General features: G+C 35.5%; 3 protein-coding genes across 4 annotated transcripts in view; 1 reads left to right on the top strand and 2 right to left on the bottom strand.

Moving 5' to 3' along the window:
• Positions 1-1575: 1575 nt before the first annotated feature.
• Positions 1576-11550, bottom strand: LOC132169742 (dehydrin ERD14-like; the record flags this gene model as incomplete). The annotated part of the gene is made up of 3 exons (XM_059580728.1): positions 11344-11550; positions 10759-11119; positions 1576-1601 (listed from the first exon to the last, which is right to left on the bottom strand). Coding segments are annotated over exons 1-3 (594 nt in total), but the record flags the coding sequence as incomplete, so codon positions are not given.
• LOC132167183 (uncharacterized) lies at positions 7074-10292 on the top strand. Its single transcript, XM_059578089.1, has 3 exons — positions 7074-7595; positions 7892-8077; positions 9778-10292. The coding sequence occupies exons 1-3, from the start codon at positions 7134-7136 to the stop codon at positions 10063-10065; spliced, it is 936 nt and encodes a 311-aa protein (XP_059434072.1). The 5' UTR covers positions 7074-7133; the 3' UTR covers positions 10066-10292.
• A 4602-nt stretch (positions 11551-16152) lies between the features above and the next one.
• LOC132166987 (lysine histidine transporter-like 8) overlaps positions 16153-23220 on the bottom strand; it is a 7968-nt gene continuing 900 nt past the window's right edge. Inside the window, exons 1-5 of one of the 2 annotated variants that reach the window (XM_059577866.1) lie at positions 22175-22602; positions 20047-20180; positions 19517-19953; positions 18075-18206; positions 16153-16765 (exon numbers count right to left, since the gene is read on the bottom strand). In XM_059577866.1, coding sequence (XP_059433849.1) covers positions 16280-16765; positions 18075-18206; positions 19517-19953; positions 20047-20180; positions 22175-22476 — 1491 coding nt within the window. In that variant the 5' untranslated portion in view covers positions 22477-22602 and the 3' untranslated portion in view covers positions 16153-16279. Of the gene's footprint in view, positions 16766-18074; positions 18207-19516; positions 19954-20046; positions 20181-22174; positions 22603-23220 lie in introns of those variants that run through there. The other variant, XM_059577867.1, reaches the window with a different exon arrangement.

Raw genomic sequence — 23220 nt, 5'->3', positions numbered from 1 at the left:
CGATCTACTATCCTTGCCGAACCCACGTCGTCGCTCGCCCCTCTGCCTGTCCTCTTTGATTCCATCCAGGTTCTTCGCGATCTGGCCATTTTCCCCCGGCAACCTTCCTCCCAAACGTGGATTGTGTTTTCGAGTTTCTTGTTTTCTTTGTTTTATTTTCTTGTATTCTCTCATTTTCTTTTTTTTGCTAGAGTTTGTGTTCGTTTCTTTCTGTTTTTGCTTTTGTTGTTTCTGCTTGTTTAGATACTCTTTGTGGATGATAGTCATGGGGTTTCACTCAAACTTTCCCTTCCGTTTGAGTGCGCCGTCAATCTCCTCTGCGCCTGCTCCGCCGCCCACCGTCCTCTGCTGGGCCTTTTCTCGCACCCCCCACCGTGATGAGCTTCCAACGCTCCCTTCCGTTTTCGATTTTCGGCAAGCGCGCGATTGGCTCTACTTTCTGGTTGCTATCATCCTCTTAGTGTGCTTTTTTCTGTTGGTTATTTCCCTGTAATTTTGTCTGGCTTTCCTTTTTTTTTTTCTTTTCTTTTTTTTTTTTGTCTTGTTTTGTTTCCATGTGTTGGTTTCGCTTTTGCATGTAATAATGCTCAGTCATCTCTTTCGATCTGCTATCCTGATGCCCTTCTGGGTAGTTGCTTTGGTCCAGACCTTCAAGTTGTGAATGTAAACATTATCCTAGCTTTCGGGTCGAGGAGGATAAATTTTGGCTTGGGGTTCTCTGCCCTCAATGCCGAAGAATGAGAGCCGAGAAATAAGAGGTACCTATGCATTGGTTTGAGTCTGTTTGGCGCATATCTACTGTTTAATTTGAAAATTAGTCATCGGTTAGCGGATTTTGTATGAGTCTAAAATGTAATATGTCATCTTTGACGCTTGTAATCTCGTAACTTCGGCTATAATTGCTTCAGAACTTTGCTCTGGGTCGTTTGAGCTTTATGCTCGTTTATCAATGAATCAGATTGAACTGTTTCAAAAAAAAAAAAAAAAAAAATTAAGAGAGAAACTATGGGATTGAGATCCCCTAGAATTGCCTTTAAATTTGAGATTCTTAAATTCATAAATCTCAGCCGTTCATCTCATCTAAGTATTTAATGAAGAAATTTAATGACGAAGCTACCATTGCCATGTTTCAGCATTTATTTTAGACGCTTGGATGAGACGAATGATTCCCTCCCCCTCCCCTTTCTGGCCCTCCTCCCTTCTCCCTCTTTTGCCTCCCCCCTCCCCTCCCATCGTCCTCTTTCTCTTCGCAAGCTAGCCTATTTACTTGATGCCCCTAGCTTTTTGGGCAATTTTTTCCTTTCCCTTCCTTTCAGCCTCTTCTCCCTCCTTTGGTCCCGCTTTTTTGCCCTAGGCTTTTGGATCGGCCGTTCTGTGCCTGATCTATTATCCTTGCCAAACCCACGTCGTCGCTCGCCCCTCCGCCTATCCTCTTTGGCTTTGTCCTGGTTCTTTGCGATCTGGCCATTTTCCCCCAACAACCTTCCTCCCAAATGTGGATTGTGTTTTGAGTTTCTTGTTTCTTTGTTTTATTTTCTTGTATTCTCTCCATTTCTTTTTTTTGCTAGAATTTGTGTTTGTTTCTTTTTGTTTTTGCTTTTGTTGTTTCTGCTTGTTTAGATACTCTTTGTGGGTGATACTCATGGGGTTTCACTCAAACTTTCCTCTCCGTTTGAGTGCGCCGCTAATCTCCTCCGCTCCTACTCCGCTGCCCACCTCCTCTGCTGGGCCTTTTCTCCACCCCCCACCTTGATGAGCTCCAGTTTTCGAGTTTTACTGCAGCGATTTTTTTTTTTTTTTTTTTTTTTTTTTTTTTCGGTTGCTGTCATGCTCTTAGTGTGCTTTTTTCTGTTGGTTATTTTCCTATAATTTTGTCTCGCTTTCATTTTTTTTTATTCTTTCTGTCCTGTTTTGTTTCCATGTATCGGTTTTGCTTTTGCTTGTAATAATGCTCAGTCCTCTCTCTCGATCTGCCAGCCTACCCTTCGGGGTAGTTGCTTTGGTCCAGACCTTTGGGTTGTGGATGTGAATGTTATCCTAGCTTTCGAGTCGAGGATGATGAGTTTTGGCTTAGGGTTTTTTGCCCTCAATGTCGAGGAATAAGATGTACCTATGCATTAGTTTGAGTTTGTTTGGTGCATATCTACTGTTTAATTTGAAAATTAGTCATAGGTTAGCGAATTTTGTATGAGTCTGAAATGTAATACGTCATCTTTGACGCTTGTAACCTCGTAGCTTCGGCTATAGTTGATTCAGAGCTTTGCTCTGGGTCGTTTGATCTTTATGCTCGTTTATCAATGAATCAGGTTGAAATGTTTCAAAAAAAAAAAAAAAAAAAAAATTAAGAGAGAAACTATGGGATTGAGATCCCCTAGAATTTCCTTTAAATTTGAGATTCTTAAATTTATAAATCTCAGCCGTTCATCTCATCTAAGCATTTAATGAGGAAATTTTTATGACAAAGCTACCATCGCCATGTTTCAGCATTTATTTTAGACGCTTGGATGAGAAGAATAATTCCCTCCCCCTCCCCTTTCCGGCCCTCCTCCCCTCTCCCTCTTCTGCCTCCCCCCTCCCCTTCATCGTCCTCTTTCTCTTAGCGAGTTAGCCTATTTACCTGATGCCCTTAGCTCTTTGGGCAATTTTTTCCTTTCCCTTCCTCTACGCCTCTTCCCACTCCTTTGGTCCCATTTTTTTGCCCTAGGCTTTTGGATCGGCCGTTCTATGCCCAATCTACTATCCTTGCCGAACCCGCGTCGTCGCTTGCCCCTCCACCTGTCCTCTTTAGCTCCATCCAGGTTCTTCGCGATCTAGCCATTTTCCCCCGGCAACCTTCTTCCCAAACGTGGATTGTGTTTTGGGTTTCTCGTTTCTTTGTTTTATTGTCTTGTATTCTCTCCTTTTCTTTTTTTTTTGCTAGAGTTCGTGTTTGTTTCTTTCTATGTTTGCTTTTGTTGTTTCTACTTGTTTAGGTACTCTTTGTGAGTGATACTCATGGGGTTTCACTCAAACTTTCCCCTCCGTTTGAGTGCGCCGCTAATCTCCTCCGCGCCTGCTCCGCCGCCTACCGTCCTCTGCTTGGCCTTTTCTTGCACCCCCCATCGTGATGAGCTTCCAACGCCCCCTTCCGTTTTCTATTTTTGGCGAGAGCGCTATTGGCTCTTCTTTCCAGCTATTGTCATCCTTTTAGTGTGCTTTTTTTTTTGTTGGTTATTTTCGTGTAATTTTGTCTAGCTTCCCTTTTTTTTGTTCTTTCTGTCTTATTTTGTTACCATGTATCGGTTTTGCTTTTGCTTGTAATAATGCTCAGTCTTCTCTCTCGATCTGCCAGCGTGATGCCCTTCGAGGTAGTTGATTTGGTTCAGACCTTTGGGTTGTGGATGTGAACGTTATCCTAACTTTCGGGTCGAGGAGGATGAGTTTTGGTTTGGAGTTCTCTGCCCTCGATGCCGAGGAATGAGAGGTACCTATACATTGGTTTGAGTCTGTTTGACGCATATCTACTGTTTAATTTGAAAATTAGTTATAGGTTAGCAGATTTTGTATGAGTCTGAAATGTAATACGTCATCTTTGACGCTTGTAACCTCGTAGCTCCGGCTATAGTTGCTTCAGAGCTTTGCTCTGGGTCGTTTGAGCTTTATGCTCGTTTATCAATGAATCAGATTGAACTGTTTCAAAAAAAAGAAGGATGAGATGAATGACTGAGATTTATAAATTTGAAAATTTCAAATTTAAAGGAAATTCTAGAAAATTTCGATCCGAAATTATGGGACCTAACTACTCCAAATAGGCAAGCTTTCTTTCTTTCTTTGTTTTTTATTTATTTATTTATTTTTTTGGACATGTCCACACAAGAGAAAGGGGAAAGAGATTTGAACTAGTGACCTCTGCTTCATGAAGCATGATTCACAGCGGATTAAGTTACCCCTTAGGGACCCATATAGGTAGGCTTTCCTCTCTATTAAGGTATCGGAATTTTTTGTAAAATTTGGACAACCGATTTCTATATGTAGACAAAAGAGTAATCGGCCTTGCCATTAGAATTGCTGAGGATTCAAATTTCCTCAATCAAGGAGCGGTAGTAGGCGTATTTGATGCAACAATTTTAGGTCTAAAGTAGCTCTTGTCCAATAGCGCCACTAAGTCAGTAGACCTGTAAAGACTGAAAGATCTTTAATTATATGATTAATACTTCCTACATATATAGTCATTTGGCCCGTGAAAACTCATGTCTTTGTCAATTGTTCGGCGGGGGAACTTTCTTGTTTTTTTTTGAGTGCCGTTGAATCAATGTCTTACATAATATTTATTTATTTATTTCATTTATTTTATTATTTTTCTTTCATGGATGAGTAAAGAGTATTACTCAATTCTCTTATTGGAAAGAGTATTACGTACATGATACATAAGTTTGGAAAGCATTCTCAAGAACACCAACCTTTTATACAGAAGACATATAATTCTCTTCTTGAAAAGCTGAATATATGTATGTTTGCTAAAGTATTATTCATCGTCAAATCTAGGAAGTTCATGTTCACCTAGCCTTACAAATGATTTTGGTTGTTGACATCAATGTGTTTGTCGTTTATTTTCTTGAAGTGTAACGCTTTGAACTAGTTTAGAAACGTGAGAACAAATTCTAAGTTGTTTGGGGGCTTGGGTGTGACTTACACCTTGTAAGAGATTTTTTTTTTTTTTTTTTTTTTGTCAGAATTACCAGAAGAAGGTAAAAATGTTGAGATTTTCTTTCACTTTGACATGAGGAAGAAGAAATGTAAATTGTTTTTGTTTTGGGAGGAAAATGAGTGGTACATTATTTTTTGTTTTGAGAGAGAAACAAACTAATAAATTACTTTATAAAAAAATAGACTATTTATGCGTTGCCTTTTTATTTAGAAAATATAATGAGTTATTTAGTTTTCTTATAATAAGACCATAAAATATGGTATTTATTTTAACTCTTAAATATAATGGATCTGGGTCCTTAAACTTTTGGTTGTCACCGCATTAACCGATACACATTACTGTACCTAAAATGGAAGGCTAGCTTCAGACTATTAACAAAAGTGGGTCCACCGTAATAAGAGCTTGCACTTGATTGCCATTAAAGATCAGACGGGCTTCCTTGGAAAGACTGTTGAATTCCTCATCAATTACAGACTCAGACCGTAGATTAGATTACAAACCAGCAACCAAAAGGTCAAAACCGAAAAAGAAGAAGAAAAAGAAGGTCAATTAAATCCAACCATACTATATATATATATATGGGTCCAAGTCTGCAACCCCAACCTGCACGCCATCGGCCGCAGTGATCCCAAAAACCATCAACTACAGACTACATGCTGCCATGGCCCAACAATACCCTTACTCGAGAGCCCTCCCTTTCATGTTTAACTAGGGTTAAGGCGGACATTCCATACCACAGGGATCACTGAGCGTGCATCACCCGTGCCCCATTCTCATTCATTCCGGGCCAGCTGATCTCCCGCATAAAAATAATTGAAATTAATTTATTCAATAAAATTAAAAATTAAAAATTTAAACACTACCAAATTAATTATTAATTTTTTTTTTTAGGAGAAACTATTTTTTGCTTTTATGAACTACAACACCTTAGTATTTTTCTTACATGAACTATTAACTGTGATATTCGACTTTATGAACTACTATTTTGTGCCTAAAACCTTCTTTTTATCAGTCAAAGGCTTATTCTGTTAATCAAAAGCGTTAACTGAGATAGTCTACCCGTCACTTTGCCTTCATGAACAACAATTTTTTGTTACTTTGTCTTATGAACACGCATTATCACTTTATTCCCATAAATTACAACGCATTATTATTTTGACTGTCTGAATTAATACTTTTGACTAATGAAAGGAGTATTTGACTAATGAAAAAAAAAATTTGAACACAATAATAATTTATGAGGTCGAATGTTAGAATTGATAATTCCTATTGACAAAATAAAAATGCGTTTTAGTTGATTAAGGTAAAAGATAGTTTCCTATTTTTTTTAAATAGCAGTTATCTACACAGATATCTTTCCATGTCCACACAAACAGTGAAGCAGCGTGTCCTGTCGGGCAAAGCGTGAACCATACGCCCACAGAGGATGCTAGTCCTAGGGATGACAAGAGACTACACATTATTAATAAACATCCAACCTCGTTCCCTTGTTCGAACTTCCTAGTGAAAATATTTATGCATATTAATAGGATTTTTTTTTTCTTCTTATGATAAAATAATAATATCAAATTAGTTATATTTAATAAATATTTTTATGTTTTTATTTTTTAAAAGAATAAAAATATTCTTTAAATATAACTATATGAATATTTTCCAAAACTCTAATTCATCTAACCTTGCTCTTATGGTTTAAGTTTTATTTTTTATTTTTTTTACACGGCTTTTAACCAACAAATGAGTAGAATATAATCACCATTGTTCTCTTCGCTAGCCTTTTTTTATATAAAAAATATATTACACATCTTTTTTTTTTTAACTCATATTTTTTACAAATTTATTATTAAATTTGTAGATTCGCAAGTCTTGTGTAAGAGCATTTATGTTGATTTATGTATATTTTTATGTGAAATGACTAATTAAAACTTACTTTATCTAGTTTAACTAATGAATTTTAAAAGATATCATATATCAGATATTATATTTTTCTTAAAAATCTTATTTTTCAATTTTTAGAATAAAAGAAATGTAGAAAGAGAAATTGTAGCAAAAATTTTGAGAAAAAAGATGTGGAGAAAGAAATAACATATTAATAAAATGAATGTATAAACAGTATATAAATGCAATATAAATGTATTTTACATTGGAGATGCATATAATCTGATGTATAGATAGTTTTTTAGTGTTTTGTTTACTTATTTTGGATAAAAATAAAAAATGGATAAGTCTCATTAATTAATTAAACTTTATATATATATATATATATATATATATAATATTAAAAAAAAAACATCGAAGGTCGCAATTCAAATACTTTCCACATAGAATAGAACTCTCTTTATATCGCTGAGTACTTAAGCATCACCTGTCACTTCCTTTCTCGTACACATAACCAAAAAAAACAGAGACAAGAAGAAAAACCCCACAAAACCTTTTGACAACTCTATCCATGGCTGTGACAATGCACGTGAAGTCGGACTCCGAGGTGACGAGCATGGACCAGGGCTCGTCGCCTCCGCGCTCGCCTCGTAGACCCGTCTACTTCGTCCAGAGCCCCTCGAACCACGACGTCGAGAAAATGTCCTACGGCTCCAGCCCCATGGGCTCGCCGCACCACTACTACCACTGCTCGCCGATCCACCACTCCCGTGAGTCCTCCACCTCGCGCTTCTCCGCTCCCCTCAAGAACCCCAGAAACCCCTCCGCCTGGAAGAAGCTACGGAAGGAGCCAGAGTCCGACGCCGACGCCGACGACGACGACGACGAAGACGGCGTCGGAGGCTTCGGTGGTTTGAGCCGCAATGTGAGGTTGTATATTTGCTTCGTTTTTCTCTTCGTCACGCTCTTCACGGTTTTCTCGTTGATTCTGTGGGGCGCGAGCAAGAGTTACAAGCCTAAGGTCTTCGTCAAGGTATTCACTCTCTCTGCCTTCACCGAGTCGACTACTCGACTCGGTTCGGGTGGTTCCCGAGTCGACGACTCAGTTTCTCGCTGGTGTACGACGTTTTAATTGTAAAATGAATCGTTAAAGCCCGCAAATCAAATTATTTTAGATTTTGTGCACAGGGATAAGAATGTTGCCCAAGTTATTTAATTCAAAATAATATATTTTCATTGTAAAATAATCTAAAAAAGTAATAAATTATTAAATTTGGAATAAAAAAACATGTAGGATAAATGTTTGTCTCTTTTGTTTTTCTGGGGCAGAACATAGTGTTCGGGAACTTCAACATACAGGCGGGGAGTGATCACTCCGGCGTGGCAACGGATATGCTGTCGTTGAATTCGACGGTCAAATTGGTGTACAGAAATCCTGCCACGTTCTTCGGCGTCCACGTCACGGCTACCCCTTTGGAGCTTCACTATTACCAGCTCCAACTTGCCTCAGGACAGGTCAGTAAAATTTTGTACGGAAAGTCTGTTTAATCCCTGCCAAAATATAAATGGATGCGTATTATTTTGTGGGTCGTTTGGTAATTTCGGAGTGGTTAGGCGTGGGGTCATTTCTTTGATGGCTTTGTGACCTTGGGAGGTGGTAGCCGCAGAGGAAGTTTGAATTGATTGGATATATTATTTATTAGGGTGCCTGCAAAAAAAGCTGCCACAAGGCTGCACCGATAAGAATCGGAGCCCCCGACGTTGGAAAGCTCGATAGGGTTAGGGTCCATTTTTGTTTGTATTTGCTTGGTTTTGTCAGCCAAGGTTGCTTGGGAGGGGATCTTTTGCATTGCTTGGATTGCTTGTTAGGATTCTTTGAGAGAGTGTCTGTAAAATTTTGTTGACTTCTGAAACATGGAAAATAGATTTTTAGACGTGGTTTCATCACAAACAAACAAAATAGCTTTGAGATAGGAAATGAGGACGGAATTGGTTAATGTGATATAAAAACATAAGAGAAATGCAAGAGGTCTTCACTTTTTTACTAACATTACGAGGAGCTTATTCATTTGGAGATGATTAATACAATTAATAAAGAAAAATACTATGAATATCAATAAATAAGCTACACATTATGTTAGTATTCATCTACCCTTAGCATTTCTCAAAATAGAACAACAAAAAAAAAAAACTAAAAAAAACTAAAAATTGTTTTCACCTTCATGTCATATCAAAACCTTTTTCCAAACAAAAAACAAAAAGCATTCTCGCATTGGGAATTTCCTCCATTTGTCTGCTTGTAAAATCATGGCCATTTGATGGAAAATGATGTAGGCTAAAAAATAGACATGGGTACTTTAGTTGTAAGAAGTTATAATGTTAAAAGATTCTTGTACAAATGAAAAACAGAGGTACTTCATACATGGTTATTTCATAAACACAGATCAAGACAGAAGTCATAATGTCCAAACACAACTCAATAAACTTTAATACCAGCTCTATGGGATGGTTTACATAGATCTTTGATACCATTTGATCCTATTTAGGGTCATGTTCTCTCATTTACCTCTCTAGCATTGCAATGTACTATTGTAACGGTAAGTCTGTTTTAAACACAAAAGTTTACCTCAAACTGGTTTGAATTAATGATTTTGAGTTTGGACAAAAATTTCCCTCAAACATAGCTTAAGCTCAATAACACTATCAAACAACGTCGAAAGCATACCCAATCCAAAAAAGAACATAGATTTTAATTGGGGAGACAACCATAGTTTGAATGATTTTCAAATTTTTTTGTCATCCTCACAACCTGTCTCACTTTTCTCTCTCCCTTGTGTTCTTCTCTCTCTTTTCGAAATACAAGAGGAAGGGGGTAAATGAAAAAAAAAAAAATCCCAAAATAATGACGGAGGCGGTGGCTTTCGGCAGAGGAGAGGGAATTGGTGGAATGGGAATTTTGTGGAAGATAACAAAAAAATAATATGGTGTCTTTTGTCTTTTTCAGCTTTCGTATTCTACGTTGACATGACAATTTCTTATTGAAGGGTACAAAAGGCTTGGTTTGTGCCGATTCCTATAAAAGTTACTTTCATTCAAATATTCTTTACTCCATTCTCAATGGAGTCCACTTTCTCGTTTGACTTTGTACATTTGGTGATGCCTTATGATCTTTGTGATGGTCTTCTCTAATTAACTTGTAACGATTAATGTAATAGATGAAAAAGTTTTATCAGTCAAGGAAGAGCCAGCGAACGGTAGTGACAGTTGTGCTAGGGCATCAAGTGCCACTCTATGGTGGGATTTCTGCAATTCCAGACCTGAGAGAGCACCATGTGAAAATGGCAATTCCAATGAACCTAACACTTGTGGTAAGGTCGAGGGCCTACATTTTGGGAAGACTTGTGAAGTCCAAGTTTTATAGAAGAGTCAGATGCTCTGTTACTCTTAGAGGCAATAGACTCGGCAAACCCCATAATCTGACAAATTCATGTGTTTACCAGTGAATGAGTTACACTTGTGTTTGCCATGTATATTGGGTGTCTCAAGTGGGAAATTCAGTTCTCTTTTTGGCCCGTAGAAATTTCTTTTTTCTTTTTTGTTTTCATCTTTACAAATCCAATGTACTAGTGTTTTAATTTTTCCTGTAGCATCTTGGATATTTAAGACCTGCAAATGGATGAAGGGACAATGTAAATTTCATTTGTTGTATGTGAGATATATGATAACAAGATCTGCTAGGCTTTCATGTTTGAATGTTGACAATAGTGAAATTTATTGATGGATCAAGAATTGCTCGGGAAATATGATTTGTGGTAGGCGAAGAACGGAAACAAGGTTCGGATTTCGGTCAATGATGTCATATGCCCAATGAATGAAATGTAGAAACCCTGTGATTTGACGGGCAGTCAGTGGAGCATCAGATTTTGAAGCACAAGAACTTAAGAAGCAGAGATTAAACAGGTCCAAAATATCCCATTTCTACCTTTAACACTAAAATGGGTTCAACTGACGAAAATAGTCACTTGGTTAAGGCAAAGTAGATGAAATTTTGGCTATTAAAAGATGGCCTTTATGAGGCATTAAGCAGAAGTCCTACCGAAGGTACAAAAAGAAAAGAAAAAAACAGTTGAAAAACAGACATCACACAATCAAGAGTACTTGTGCATGCACTTGAAGCACTTAAATCATTTAGATATCCTTCTTCTCTTCATTCTTCTGGCACCCTGGCAGCTTCTCCTTGATTTTCTCCAAGATTCCTTTCTTCTCCTTAGCCTCACCTTCAGGGGAATGCTCATTTGCAGCACACGCTGCAGAACCACCCTCTTCTGCCTTCTTGTGCTTTCCTGGAAGTCTTTCTTTGATTTTCTCTATAAATCCTTTCTTCTCCTCTGGGTTGGTTGCTTCTGCATTTGCTACTTCATTGTCATTCGCAACCGGAGTGATTGTGTCTTTACGGTTCCTATTGCCCTCTTCCTTTTCGCCAAATATTTTTTCCTTTAACCCTTTCTTCTTCTTCTTCTTTTTCTTTTCTCCTTCTCCATCTTCTTCATCACTAGACTGCACATTTTCAAAGCAAGCTGGGTTTTGTCAGTGAATAATGATGACGAAATGAACTGTTTGCTTATTAAACAATATGCATGCTTCGATATTGTAGCGTTATCTCCTTCACTAACTCAATGTCAGATTGATAAATCCTCATTTCAAAAAACTTAAACCGATAAGAAATGATGAATTTGATTATTTAATTTATATTCTAACATAAGGGTAAAATGAGAGCTTACCGAGCTAGAGTTGCTTTCAGACTGGTGGAGCTCTTCCATGAGAGTAAGCTTCTCTTCTTCCTTCATTGTCTCCCCATCTGTCATGGCCACATCCTCTTGGGGTTTCTTTTCCTCTTTCTTTTTGAAGAAAGCTGCAGAATTCATCGATTCTCCTGCATCCTTTGGGGCAGTCTCACTTTCCAGGCCGTTTGATTGCTGATCTGCCATGATTATAACGTTAGCAAATAATAGAAACAGAGCTTTGGAAACTTAAATGACGATGATGGTTATACTTATACTAGGCTGTTGGTTTTTACAGTTGAAAGTGCTGCTATTTATAGGCAAAGCAATGGTCAATCCAACTCAAGTAGAGGGAACATGGCTGATGAGGCCATTCTATTTTATTGCACAGATTTTCAAAAGATAAATGCTTCAGTGTACTTTCTGAAGAAATTCGTAGGCCTAACTTATCTTATAAAACCGGTTCAATTAGAAAGGGTTGTCCACTACTTATAAACACGCCCAAGGTCTTATCCACAAGTAATGTAGGATTATTCATAACACCTCTCCTCACGTGCAGGTCAGTATTTTTTTTAGTCATTGCCATAGGGTAAGTACTATGGGCTCCATTCATCTAAACCCTAAAAACTGGTTCAATAAGGCTGTGTTTGACAACTGGTTTTGAGGTATGTGCGTTGGCTATGCACTGTTTAGTAACTTTGAATGGGTCTGCCAAAAGCTACAGCATGAAAGACAGAGAACAGTGCACTTACTTCAAATAATGCGCCCATTTTCAGCTGCAGCTTGCTTATTTGAAGCAAGTGCACTGTTCACTGTCTTTCATGCTGCAGCTTTTGGCAGACCCATTCAAAGTTACTAAACAGTGCACAGCCAATACACATGCCCTAAAACCGGTTGTCAAACACAGCCCAAGAGAGGGTTGCCCACTCCTTATAAACACGCTCAAGGTATTGTCCACAAGCAATGTGAGATTATTTATCAACACTTTCCAATCACCATTACATCCAAAATTTATTAATGATTCATCTAAAATCTAAAATTCAATAGAAGAGATGATTTTGATCTCATTGCCCTGCAAATATGTACGGGTATGCATTGGAGAGAGCTTAAACATGGGGCTTGTGTTGGCCATTGGGGGAGAAAACCAACAAGGGTCGGTGACTCGGTGTGGCCGGTGCGCATCTACCAAGAGGTTCCCTTTGGCTGCTAAAGTGGGAGATTTCGAGATCAGGAACGTGTACAAAGTTGACGTGGATTGGTTAAAAACTTAAAACATTTATGAATAAATTACATTGGTTTAGGTGTAATTTTATTGCTTTTAAGGTCCATTTGAGATAAGCGAGCACAATGTTATGGACTGTTTTCAATGAATAAAGTTTTACTTGGTTACATTCAACTATACGAACAAAGCTAAATGCTTTCACTTGTGTGTATTCGAACTTTGAATATCTCAAAAAATGAAACATTTGTTTTGTTTTTGTTTTTGGTTTTTTAGTGTTTAGTTGTTTATTAAAACTATCCTATAACCTATGTTCATTATAATTTAATTTTGATTTTTTTTGTTGTTGCGAAAACGTATTATAAATGAAAAAAAAAAGGTTTATATATAAATTTATTAAATTCAAACAATTGTTTATTTCGGTTCTATAGTGACAGTTGACGAAAATGATCATCTCTATTTCAAATCTCCTCTATTTATTTCTTTTAGTGCATTTTGAAGGGTAGTGTTATCCAAAAGTTTTACATGTCCCCAAGGAGTAGCTCAATCAGCTATGAACCACGCCTCATGAAGTGGAGGTCACTAGTTCGAATCCCCTCTCCCCCTTCCCTTATGTGGACATGTCAAAAAAAAAAAAAAAAAACACTAAAATGCTACTTGTCACCTTTTTATTTTTATTTTTTGATAAAACTACTTGTCACCTATTAGCCCCCCTAACACCATTTTTATGCTAATTTTCAACCTACATTTTATTAACCAATGTTAGTGAAATTTTTGTTTTTGCCTATTTATCATTTCTTATCACTCGATTCGCAAATAAATATGAGTAATTTGTAATGTAAACATGTCAAGGAATAAGAGAAAACTATTCTCTAAGGATTTCAGTTGTGAATGTAGGTCATAGGTCAAACTATATAATTATTGTGTACCTCGTTCTTCTTCCATCTATTTTTTTTATTTTTTATTTTTTATTTTTTGTATCAGTCCATCAAGCTATTGTCTAATGCTAGTCTTCGATTCCTAATGGCATTGTGGACTTCAAGTTATGATTTCTTCCTTTTCTGGCCAGTGCCTCCATAGCATAAGACCAGGGCCGACTCAATGTATTTTGGAGCCTTAGGCGAAACTTTGAAATTGGGCCTTATTTTTTTAAAAAAAGTATATAAAAATAAAAATAAATATTAATATTATATTTTTATTTAAAAATCATTCTTCTCGCTTTTTGATATGCAAAATTATTGATTGCGTTTTTATATTCAAGATTTTCTAACATCTTTTGTTCAATTGATAATATGGCTAATCCATTTAATTTCTCTCGTGACATTGTTGATCTTAGGTAGAATTTTATCAATTTTAATTTTGAAAAACTTATTTCTGCAGAAGCAATTGTAAAAGGTATTGTCAGTAAATGCATTTGGAAAAGAAAGTCTTTTTATATAATTTAATATGTCAATTGGAACACTTTCTTCTATTTGTAAAATTTATTTTAAAACTTTTAATTCTGAAAATAAATCTAAACCATCAAGATCATGTTTTAGGAATCCTTCTAGATTAAGACATTTATTTTGCAAACCATCATCATTTAGTGATTTTAATTTCTTAAAATTAAATAAAAAACCAAAAATATTTTCGTGTATTTGAAATTGTTCAAACCTACTTTGAATTGAAGAAATAGCTTGATCTACTATATATAAGAAGTAATCAATTCTAAAAGATTCTTCAGCAGATTGTGTTGTCTCGTCATTAGCATTCTCATCAATATTTTGATTAATTTCTTGTTCATTTATGAGTTTTTACCTAAATTATCATCAATATTTTGTTTATTACTAATAACAAATTTATTTAGAGCTTCTCTTTGAGATTCAATCAATTTGTCTACTTTTCTCTCTCTCTCTCTCTCTCTCTCTCTCTCTTTTCTTTTCTTTTTAATTTTTAATTTTTTCATATCCAGATGCATATTTTCTAGCGGACATTTTAATTAAAAATATTAACAAATTAAACAAACACGATTTATCAACAAAAAAAAAAAAGACTATAATAAAATAAATCACAAAAATAGAATAATAAAACCTGATTTGGCAAAGGAATTATTAAATAGTTCTTGGAGACTCGGAGAGAAAGAGAAAATTAGCAATTTATCACTTAGCAAATAGACAGAGAAGAGAAACTCAGAAAAGGGCGAGCAAAGAGGAGAGGCAGACAGACAGAGAGTGGTATTTAAAATGCCCAAAGTAGCCAGCATTATACTCTATGAAGTCTGTGTTTTTGGCCATTGCCTATCCCTAGATAATATAATAGGAAATAAATTAATAATATTTTATTTGTAACGATGAGAATTTCTCACCAAATTCTCATCATTTATAATAAATCAGTTTTTTTGTCTTGAATTATTTTTAGAATTTATAATGGACTTATTAATTGAGGCTTTATTAAATTGAGGCCTCAAATTTTGATGAAATTATTTTTTGGGTCTTATTAACAAAACTTTGGGCCTTAAATTTTTTTTTTTTTTTTGCCCTTTTAAATTGCGACTTTATTTATATTATTTACTTATCATGATTAGAGACCTTAAATTTTTATAAAAGAAGAAGAAAAAAAAAAACAATTGGGCCTTAAATTCTTTTTTGGTCCTTTTTTTGTTTTTTTTGCCTTATTAAATTGGGGGCCTTAAGGGAGGGCCTAACTCGCTTAGGGCTTGAACATGCCTGCATAAGACTCCTCACCATTATTCAATGACATTTTGCCTCAAATTTCTGTCTTCCAAGCATTCTATCAAGCTTTTGACAACATCAATATAAAGCTTGTGAGCGATTTACACAACCCTACAAAAATCAACCAAATCGAAAGTCGCACACAGTACTAGATCTTCTCTAGTCGAGCTCATGATTTGAGTTGCATGTCTTCGTCATGCACATGATTATTGCTCACTTGAGTTCACATCAAGTTTTCACCCAGGATCTCATTAGCTTCATCCAATGGATCTGGTGGTCAAGCTCATAATAAGTTTTTGGTGCTTGCCATATGAGATCCCGGTCAAAAAAAAAAAAAAAAACCGATATCCTTCGCTTTCCAAACTCTAATTTCCATAAAATTTCACCTTGAGTTTCAAGATGTTATATAGAATATATGATATGATTCCATATTGGGTTTAAATTTCTTAATCTTATCTTCACCTTATCCGGATTCTCATATAAATTGAAGTAATTTATAATATAAACACGTTAAGCAATAAGAGCAAAATGTAGCCTCTAATGCTTCTATCTGTAGATGTAAGTCATAGACCGAACCACATAATTATTGTGTCCCTCTCTTTTTCTTCTTCTGTCTCATTAGTCTATAACGAGTTCTTTTTTAATGTTGTACCAGTTACCTATTTGTTTGGTTTAATAAAACTGTTTCAAAAAAGAAGTAATTACAACAGAAAAAACTGACTAAAAACCCTTTTTTGATGTTAACTTGAATAGGTCCATCCAATTCTAATTTATATACCAAATAAATGTTGATTAAGAAACTTGGTGTTAACCTAGCTAGTATATATAATACATACGTATCTAACATCACAAAAAAATTTCTTGATTTTAACATAAGATTGTTCACGTGACACTCAATATATATACATGAAACCAACAACTTCATAGCCACGTACTCGAGCAAGATTATTTATATAACATTCAAAATGGGTTAATTAATATTTGTTAATTAATCCTTAGTCTCATATTAAGGCTTGAAGAAGTTGGCATGTAGGCCTTTGTCAGCCAAAGTCCAGGCCGCTGCAACAGCTAAAAGAAGACTAAAAACAACGCCGAAGCAACCGAGCCCCAAGTTGAGAGACCAGGCAGCACCATTTGGGCGGGGCTTCTTCAGTGAAATCCACATGAAACATGGATAGGCAAGCGTCAAAGGCAACGTGATGCCTCCCACAAGAGGAGCCAGGCTTCCCAGGAAGGGAAAAGCCACTGATATAAAGAAAACCAGCCCCCCAAAGAAGAGGCGTAGGGCAGTGCGAACCCACCTTGGGCATGGCTGCTTCATCTTGGTTGTGTATCTGAGTTCCAGATTGTCGAAAACTGGCATTGCGTAGATTTGGAATGTGCATAAGCAGCTCACGATTACCAGTGCGTAGATTAAGCCCATCGTGAACTTGGATGTGCTGTGCCCATGGATTTTCGAGAAGGTGCTCAACAATCCTCCGTTGTATGGTATCTGGCATTCACAGCGAACACACCGTCATCAAATAGGAAAAAAAGATTGTATTTGTCCAATAGGTTAAGCTATGGGCCTGACCACTACAGATTCTATCTTAAGAGGGTCCAACCATACCCAGATAGGTACGTTCTGTACCCATCTAGACCAAATACTCAAAAAAAATAAAAAATAATAATAATAATAATAAAAAAAGCAAAAATAATGGTTGAGAAAACATGAAATAATAATTAGGGTTAAATATTTTTTTGCCCTTCTAGGATTTAAACTCTTTATTTTTTTTCTCTAAGGGTTTCATTTTTATCGTAGGAGGTACTTGTGGTTTTTATAAAGACAGAGATGGTACTTCCGTTAAAATTCCATCCAAAACTTAACGGAATGCCATATCAAACCAATCAAATGTCGACATGTGTCATATAATTAATTAATTATTTTTTTTTATTTTTTATTTTATGAAAAAATATTTAAAAAAAAAATTAAAAAGATTAAAAGCTTATATTTTTTCAATAAAAAAAAAAAAAAAAGGGAAAAAATATATTGATTGATCTAGATCTTTCACAAAGGTCCATTTCAATGGAGGATGAGCATGACATGCACCTAAGCTTATCTAAATTTGTGAAGAACAAGTCCCTATTTATTTCTATCACTAAACAAGACAATATTGCTTTTGTGAAAGCAACAAGGTGGCTTTGACTCTCATCCCTTTGAAAAGGTGGCATAGGATAAGACATAACAAGATAGGCCCTATCATCACAACATCCTGCTGACACGGAAATAAACGGGTTGACCCAATAATGACCTAAACCTGTTTAGATTAAACCTAAATCCTATAACTTTGTGTCGTGCTCGTGTTTGTGTTAGGTTCGCATGTTGTGTCAAAATTGTCAGCCCTATTCCCAAGTGGTATCAGAGTCGGAGTTCATAAGTTCAAATTCAAATTAAGTTATTAGGACAAGTAGTGATTTAAATGTGTACTTTGCGAGAAAGGTCAAATTTTGTTACATATAATGAAGAAATACAAGACTTTCAATCTTGTTTTTCACTCTTAGTTTTGATAATAACGACACCCAGTTTTCATTCATGGATGTGGGCTGGGTCTCTCCCATGTATAAACTAATCTGACAGTTCATGTTGTACTTTTTTTTTTTTTTTTGATGATCAAATGCGTTTATATTGTACTTATTAATTAGGTCAGCTATTAAAATATATAATAGTCTGCATAACACTTATACCATATTTATAAATTAACATAACAGTCAACGTGACGATATATATATGAGACAAATAAAATAAGATAAAGTTTGCTTGCCTGGTTTCCATAAGCCCAAAATCCAGCGATTGCGAGGGGAAATTGGCACATGGCAATGAGTATATATGATACTATCACTCCCTTCCACATTCGCTTATGGGATGGGTGTTTTGAGCTTGAAGGCAATGTTCCCTGCACCATAATTGCATTGTAATCACTACGAAAATTAAGTTTCATTTCCTTGGAACATAAATAAAAATAGTAGCAATTGCTCAAAACATAATTAATAGTGGGTTCCAACATAGGACCTACGACCTACCTTAGGTACTGGATGCAATAAGTTCCCACCTCATTACTATTACTGGGTTTATTTATTTAGCAAGTGTTTACCAGACTAAAATGTAGAATTCATCTATTCAGATAAGTAAATTCTATCGAGATATTAATTGTTTGAACTGATTGTAATTCGGACAGCCAATCACATGGAATCCTAGTCTATTTCGGCCAAAACTCTACGATTATGACAGTGGCGGAGCCACATAGGCATTTGGGGGTGCCACAACACCCCTAAAGATTTAATTTTTTTTTTCCCCAAAAATTTTTTTTAAAAAATTTCCATGGATGCTGCTGTGTATGGTAAACTTTAATAATGCCAAAACTTAATACATATTTATGGTAACAAAAAATAATCCTTATTTAATACATATGTATCTTAAACTTTAATATCCATATGATTGTTTATTTTGTTGTTTAATGTTTATAAACTTTGATTGTCTCTTACGAGGTCGTGACTTAATTTGAAAATTTTAAGTTCATGAATAAACTCTAGGTTTATAAATTGATTGATTTAACTTGCTGAGAGCTTCAATTTAGATTTAATACTTGATGATTTTATACTTCTAAGATACCGTAAAATGCAGTTTTAGACACTTATTATTATTATTATTTTTTTTTTGTATTTCTGTCTTTTTGATATATATAGTGCCGGCATATTACATTTCTAATATATCAATTTGAGGTCATATTTATAAACTTTTATAGATATTTTTTTGTGATGCATATATTGTGTGAATTACCAAATTGAAGTTAAAAAAATTTTAGCGGCATCCCTAATATGAATTGTCTAACTCCGCCACTGGATTATTATTGCATCAAATATCATATTTCACCAAAAAAAAAAATAAATAAATAAAGGAAAAGAGAAAAGAAAGAGATCATTTGGATTAAAGTCGGATCACTTTGCCAGTTTGCCCTTGCACCACCACCCTATCACAATAACTATGTTGGGTCTTGAAGTTGTGGGTGGGTTTCGAGTCATATTAAAAATTAAATATAAGATCATATAGGTTAATACAAACCCGATCAATTTAATTAAACGAGCCAAATTGAATCTTAACCTCCTAATTTTATATTAGATTCGTATTAAATTTGTAAATTGTATGAAAAAATTGATAACCCTGAACAAAATATGGTGGGTGTTAAAAAAGAAAAGAAAAACTGACCTGTATCTCAAGGACAACATTATGACCTCTAAAAACAAGAGCAACGATCCCAAGAGCATTAAGAATTCGACTAATTTTGCCCATGTCAGAGTTGGCGGGCTCAGATGGGCTGTAGGACACCCCGCTGGGCCTACCCTTGGTGATTGAGAGAACCCAGATGAGAGTACAGAATCCGACGCCTGTGATGCACCCAATCAGAGACGTCCAAGCTATGGAGTGCAGATTGGGTAGCTGGGCTATAAGAATTGCTATGCATGTGAACACCAGGAACCACTCTGCACCACTCAATGACTTGGCATGACACGTGCCTTCACTATCACACATTATTTTGAAGAAGCTTTGCATGGCCCCACCGCCTATGATAATCAGCATCGCACATGAGCCCCCTGATAGGTACATTATTGGAAAAATTGCCAGCAACTTCCCTAGCTTTGGACCTACATTTCAATTATAAGGACTTTCATATTAAAAAAAAATACAAATCTTAACTGAAAATTTTTTTTTTAAAAAAAGAAAAAATTAATGCTCACCAAACGAAGCGATTGCAAGTTGGAGGTATCTGCTGTAGCGGATTCCGGCGACGGATTCGTGGAGTCTGACTAGAATCCAGATGGTGTAGAGCTGCCACACAAATGCTATTGACAAACATATGATGCCCCATACCCTGCAATCAATGGAGTTGAATCAAAATGATAAGATTTTCGTCGGAAGCCAAATATCATGGACGGGGATGAACGGTCATTATCGGCCTAAATTGTTAGCAATTTGAACAACGTATGTAAATGTCAAAAGATTAGTCATATATAAGTTCTTTTACCAGGACTGAAAATCTCAATCTAAATAAGATGGCCAAATTGTTAAGCATGGACCACACTGTGATGTTACTTGTCGCTAATTAAGTGTGCATTCCTCCAAATTATTTCAATGTTCAATCGTTCTTGTTCATGTGCTTGTGGCCGATAATGTCGGTGAGACTGTTTTATATAGTCTTGTTTTAGGTGTATATTATTTAAAAATAAAAAAATTAAAAAAAAAATACTTGCTCCACTAATTCCTTATTTCTCTCATCCGATTTTTAAAAAATAATATCTACTTAAGATTAAGAGAACACCATGAAAACATCAGGAGAACACATATTATCATATGTATGTATGGTCCTAAGTGGATATTATTTTCTAGAAAAGCAAAAAAGAAACTGACCACCCCCGTCCCTTATTTCTCTTGCTTAATTTTTTAAAAATAGTATTCGTCCAAAAGCGAAAAAAAATTACTAATTTTTTTTTAAAAAAAAACACCTAATATTTCTCTTATTGTGAATGGTGTAAGAACACACAGAGCTTAATAGTCAACAGAGAATTTTGTGGTAAGTTTAGTTGGTCCACCTGTTACGAAAAGTCAATTGGTGGACAGAGAGATCTGTTATAACTTCTAAGTTTATTATATTTGATTAATAATAAATTAATAATAAGAATATTATTATTATTTTATATTATTTGAAGATACACATCAGAAAATTTACAGTGAATTTGTTTTTTTTTTTTTTTCTTTATTTTAATTGTGTAAAATATATATATATTTCTTTTAAAATAATAAGCTTCTAGTGAGTAGTGAGTCTTCTCTGATGAACCTAAGACTCATAAAGACTAGGAGAAAATCTAATTAATTAACGTATAATTAATATTTATCCGTCCTTTTCTCCTAGAACCAGTAGGTGGACAGACAGATCTGTTCTAACTTCTAAGTTTATTATATTTGACTAATAATACTCCTCAGAGGTTGGACAAGTATATTCAATTTCGTTATATAAAAAACTAAAAAGAAAGCTACTTATAGAATCTCTCCTACTGGAGATAAAACAATTTAAAGATCAACCCAAAATAGAATAACGTTGACGGGTCTATTTCTACTGACCACCGGAATCGACTGGGGAAGCCGCCGGGAACCCGGTTTCCGGCAAATCCAAAAGACCACCGACAAGTCTGCTGACCTTTTGATTCTCTAAAACCGACAAGTTTAAAAATTTTTAATTTAATGTATAAAAAGTTTATAATGTCACCCGTTAAGGTTCGGTAATAAACCAAAAGATAAAATAAAGATGTAAAATGACATTTATAGTTTATACCCTTTAAACTTATAAACTTATAAAATTATCTTAATAAAATATTTTTTTTTAAAAAAAAAAAATTAAATCCTAAAGAATTTTTAAAGTTAATTCAAAAGGTTTAAATTTCCCCTAATTTTTACCCGTCCTTTTCTTCCATTACCTGTAGGTGGAAAGAGAGATCCAAATCCTAAGTTTATTAAGTTTATTCTATTTCATTATATATATATATATAAACAGTAAAAAAGAAGAAGAAGAAGAAGAAGCCATTTATAGAATCTCTCGTACTGTGAATAGAAAAACGTTGACGGGTCCAGTTCATCTCTACCGGTCACCGGAATCAACTCGGGAACCCGGTTCCCGGCAAATCCAAAAGACCCGGAAAAGTTTGGTAACCTTTCAATTCTCTGAAACACACATGAAAAAAATCACAGACCTTTTGATTCCATCTCTTTTTTTCTTCTCGTGTTTATAATATAAACAATGCATGAAAAGATGAATAATAAATCACAGGCTAGGAAAGATATATAAATATAATATATATATATAAAGCTTACCATCCGAGTGTAGCAAATGCAACAGGAAGAAGAAGGGCTTGCATTCCAATCCCGGAGCAGAGTATATGAAAAGTAACAGAAAAGACGTTGCCATTTCTGGACTCGGTGATGGGAAGCCAAGCTTCTTGTGGGTTGTGCCAATTTGATGGTTTAGAAATAATATCCGGACTATCTGCGACGGAAATGGCGAATTGGTGATCATCTTTCCCATCTTGCCCTCGCTCTTGCATTTCATCATGCCTTCTGGAATGGTGGAGAGGAATTTCAGAACTGTAATCTGCTTCCACCACTACCTCTCCCATGGCTGCTCCTCCCGGCCTCCCCTTACTTCGCACAACTCTGTGGGTCAAGTTTAATAGACCACCGATTGCGAGGGGAAGTGTCTATTTCAGCGGTGGCGGTAATTGGGTGGTGATAATTAAGAAGGCTTGACGGGTGGTTTTCGGGTCGCCAATTATCTCTCAAATAACCCGTTTATATATATAGAGAGAGGGATAATTACATAGAAGAAATTCAGCTCCTCTTGTTGGGAGTTGGGGGTGTGAATTGTGATCATCAATCACTACCATATACGTTTGCTTCAAGCGTATATCATGACCTGGAATACATGTCAAACAGTGACGTCATTCTTGTGATGTTGTTACGGTGACGTATGTTGTATGTTGTATGTCGTTGTCTTTCTTTTTTCCCGTGTTCAGAAACGGATCGAGCTTGGACCCTATTAATAAAAAAGATCATGCGCGATACACGCTATGAATTAACTTTCTTTTTAATGTGTATGAAATTATTTATTTTATTTTTTTTTGTCAAAACATTATGATGTGAGCCAGCTGTTGCGGTCCTGTAATTTAGAGGTATTTTTAAAATTTGTGTTGGGGACTATGTTGGAAGCTTGGGAGTTGGGAGCTACATGGTTCTGTTCGTGGCTATTATATATACATATAATGTAGTTTATTGAAATCCTTAAATTACATGCTGACACGTGTTAACCAGTTATAAAAGATTATGAAAGTCTACATATGTAACATATTCTTCTCAAATTATTA

Source organism: Corylus avellana, chromosome ca1, assembly GCF_901000735.1.
Source record: "Corylus avellana chromosome ca1, CavTom2PMs-1.0".
Lineage (NCBI taxonomy): Eukaryota > Viridiplantae > Streptophyta > Magnoliopsida > Fagales > Betulaceae > Corylus > Corylus avellana.
Note: the sequence above shows the minus strand (reverse complement) of the source record. Positions and strands in the feature narration are given on the sequence as shown.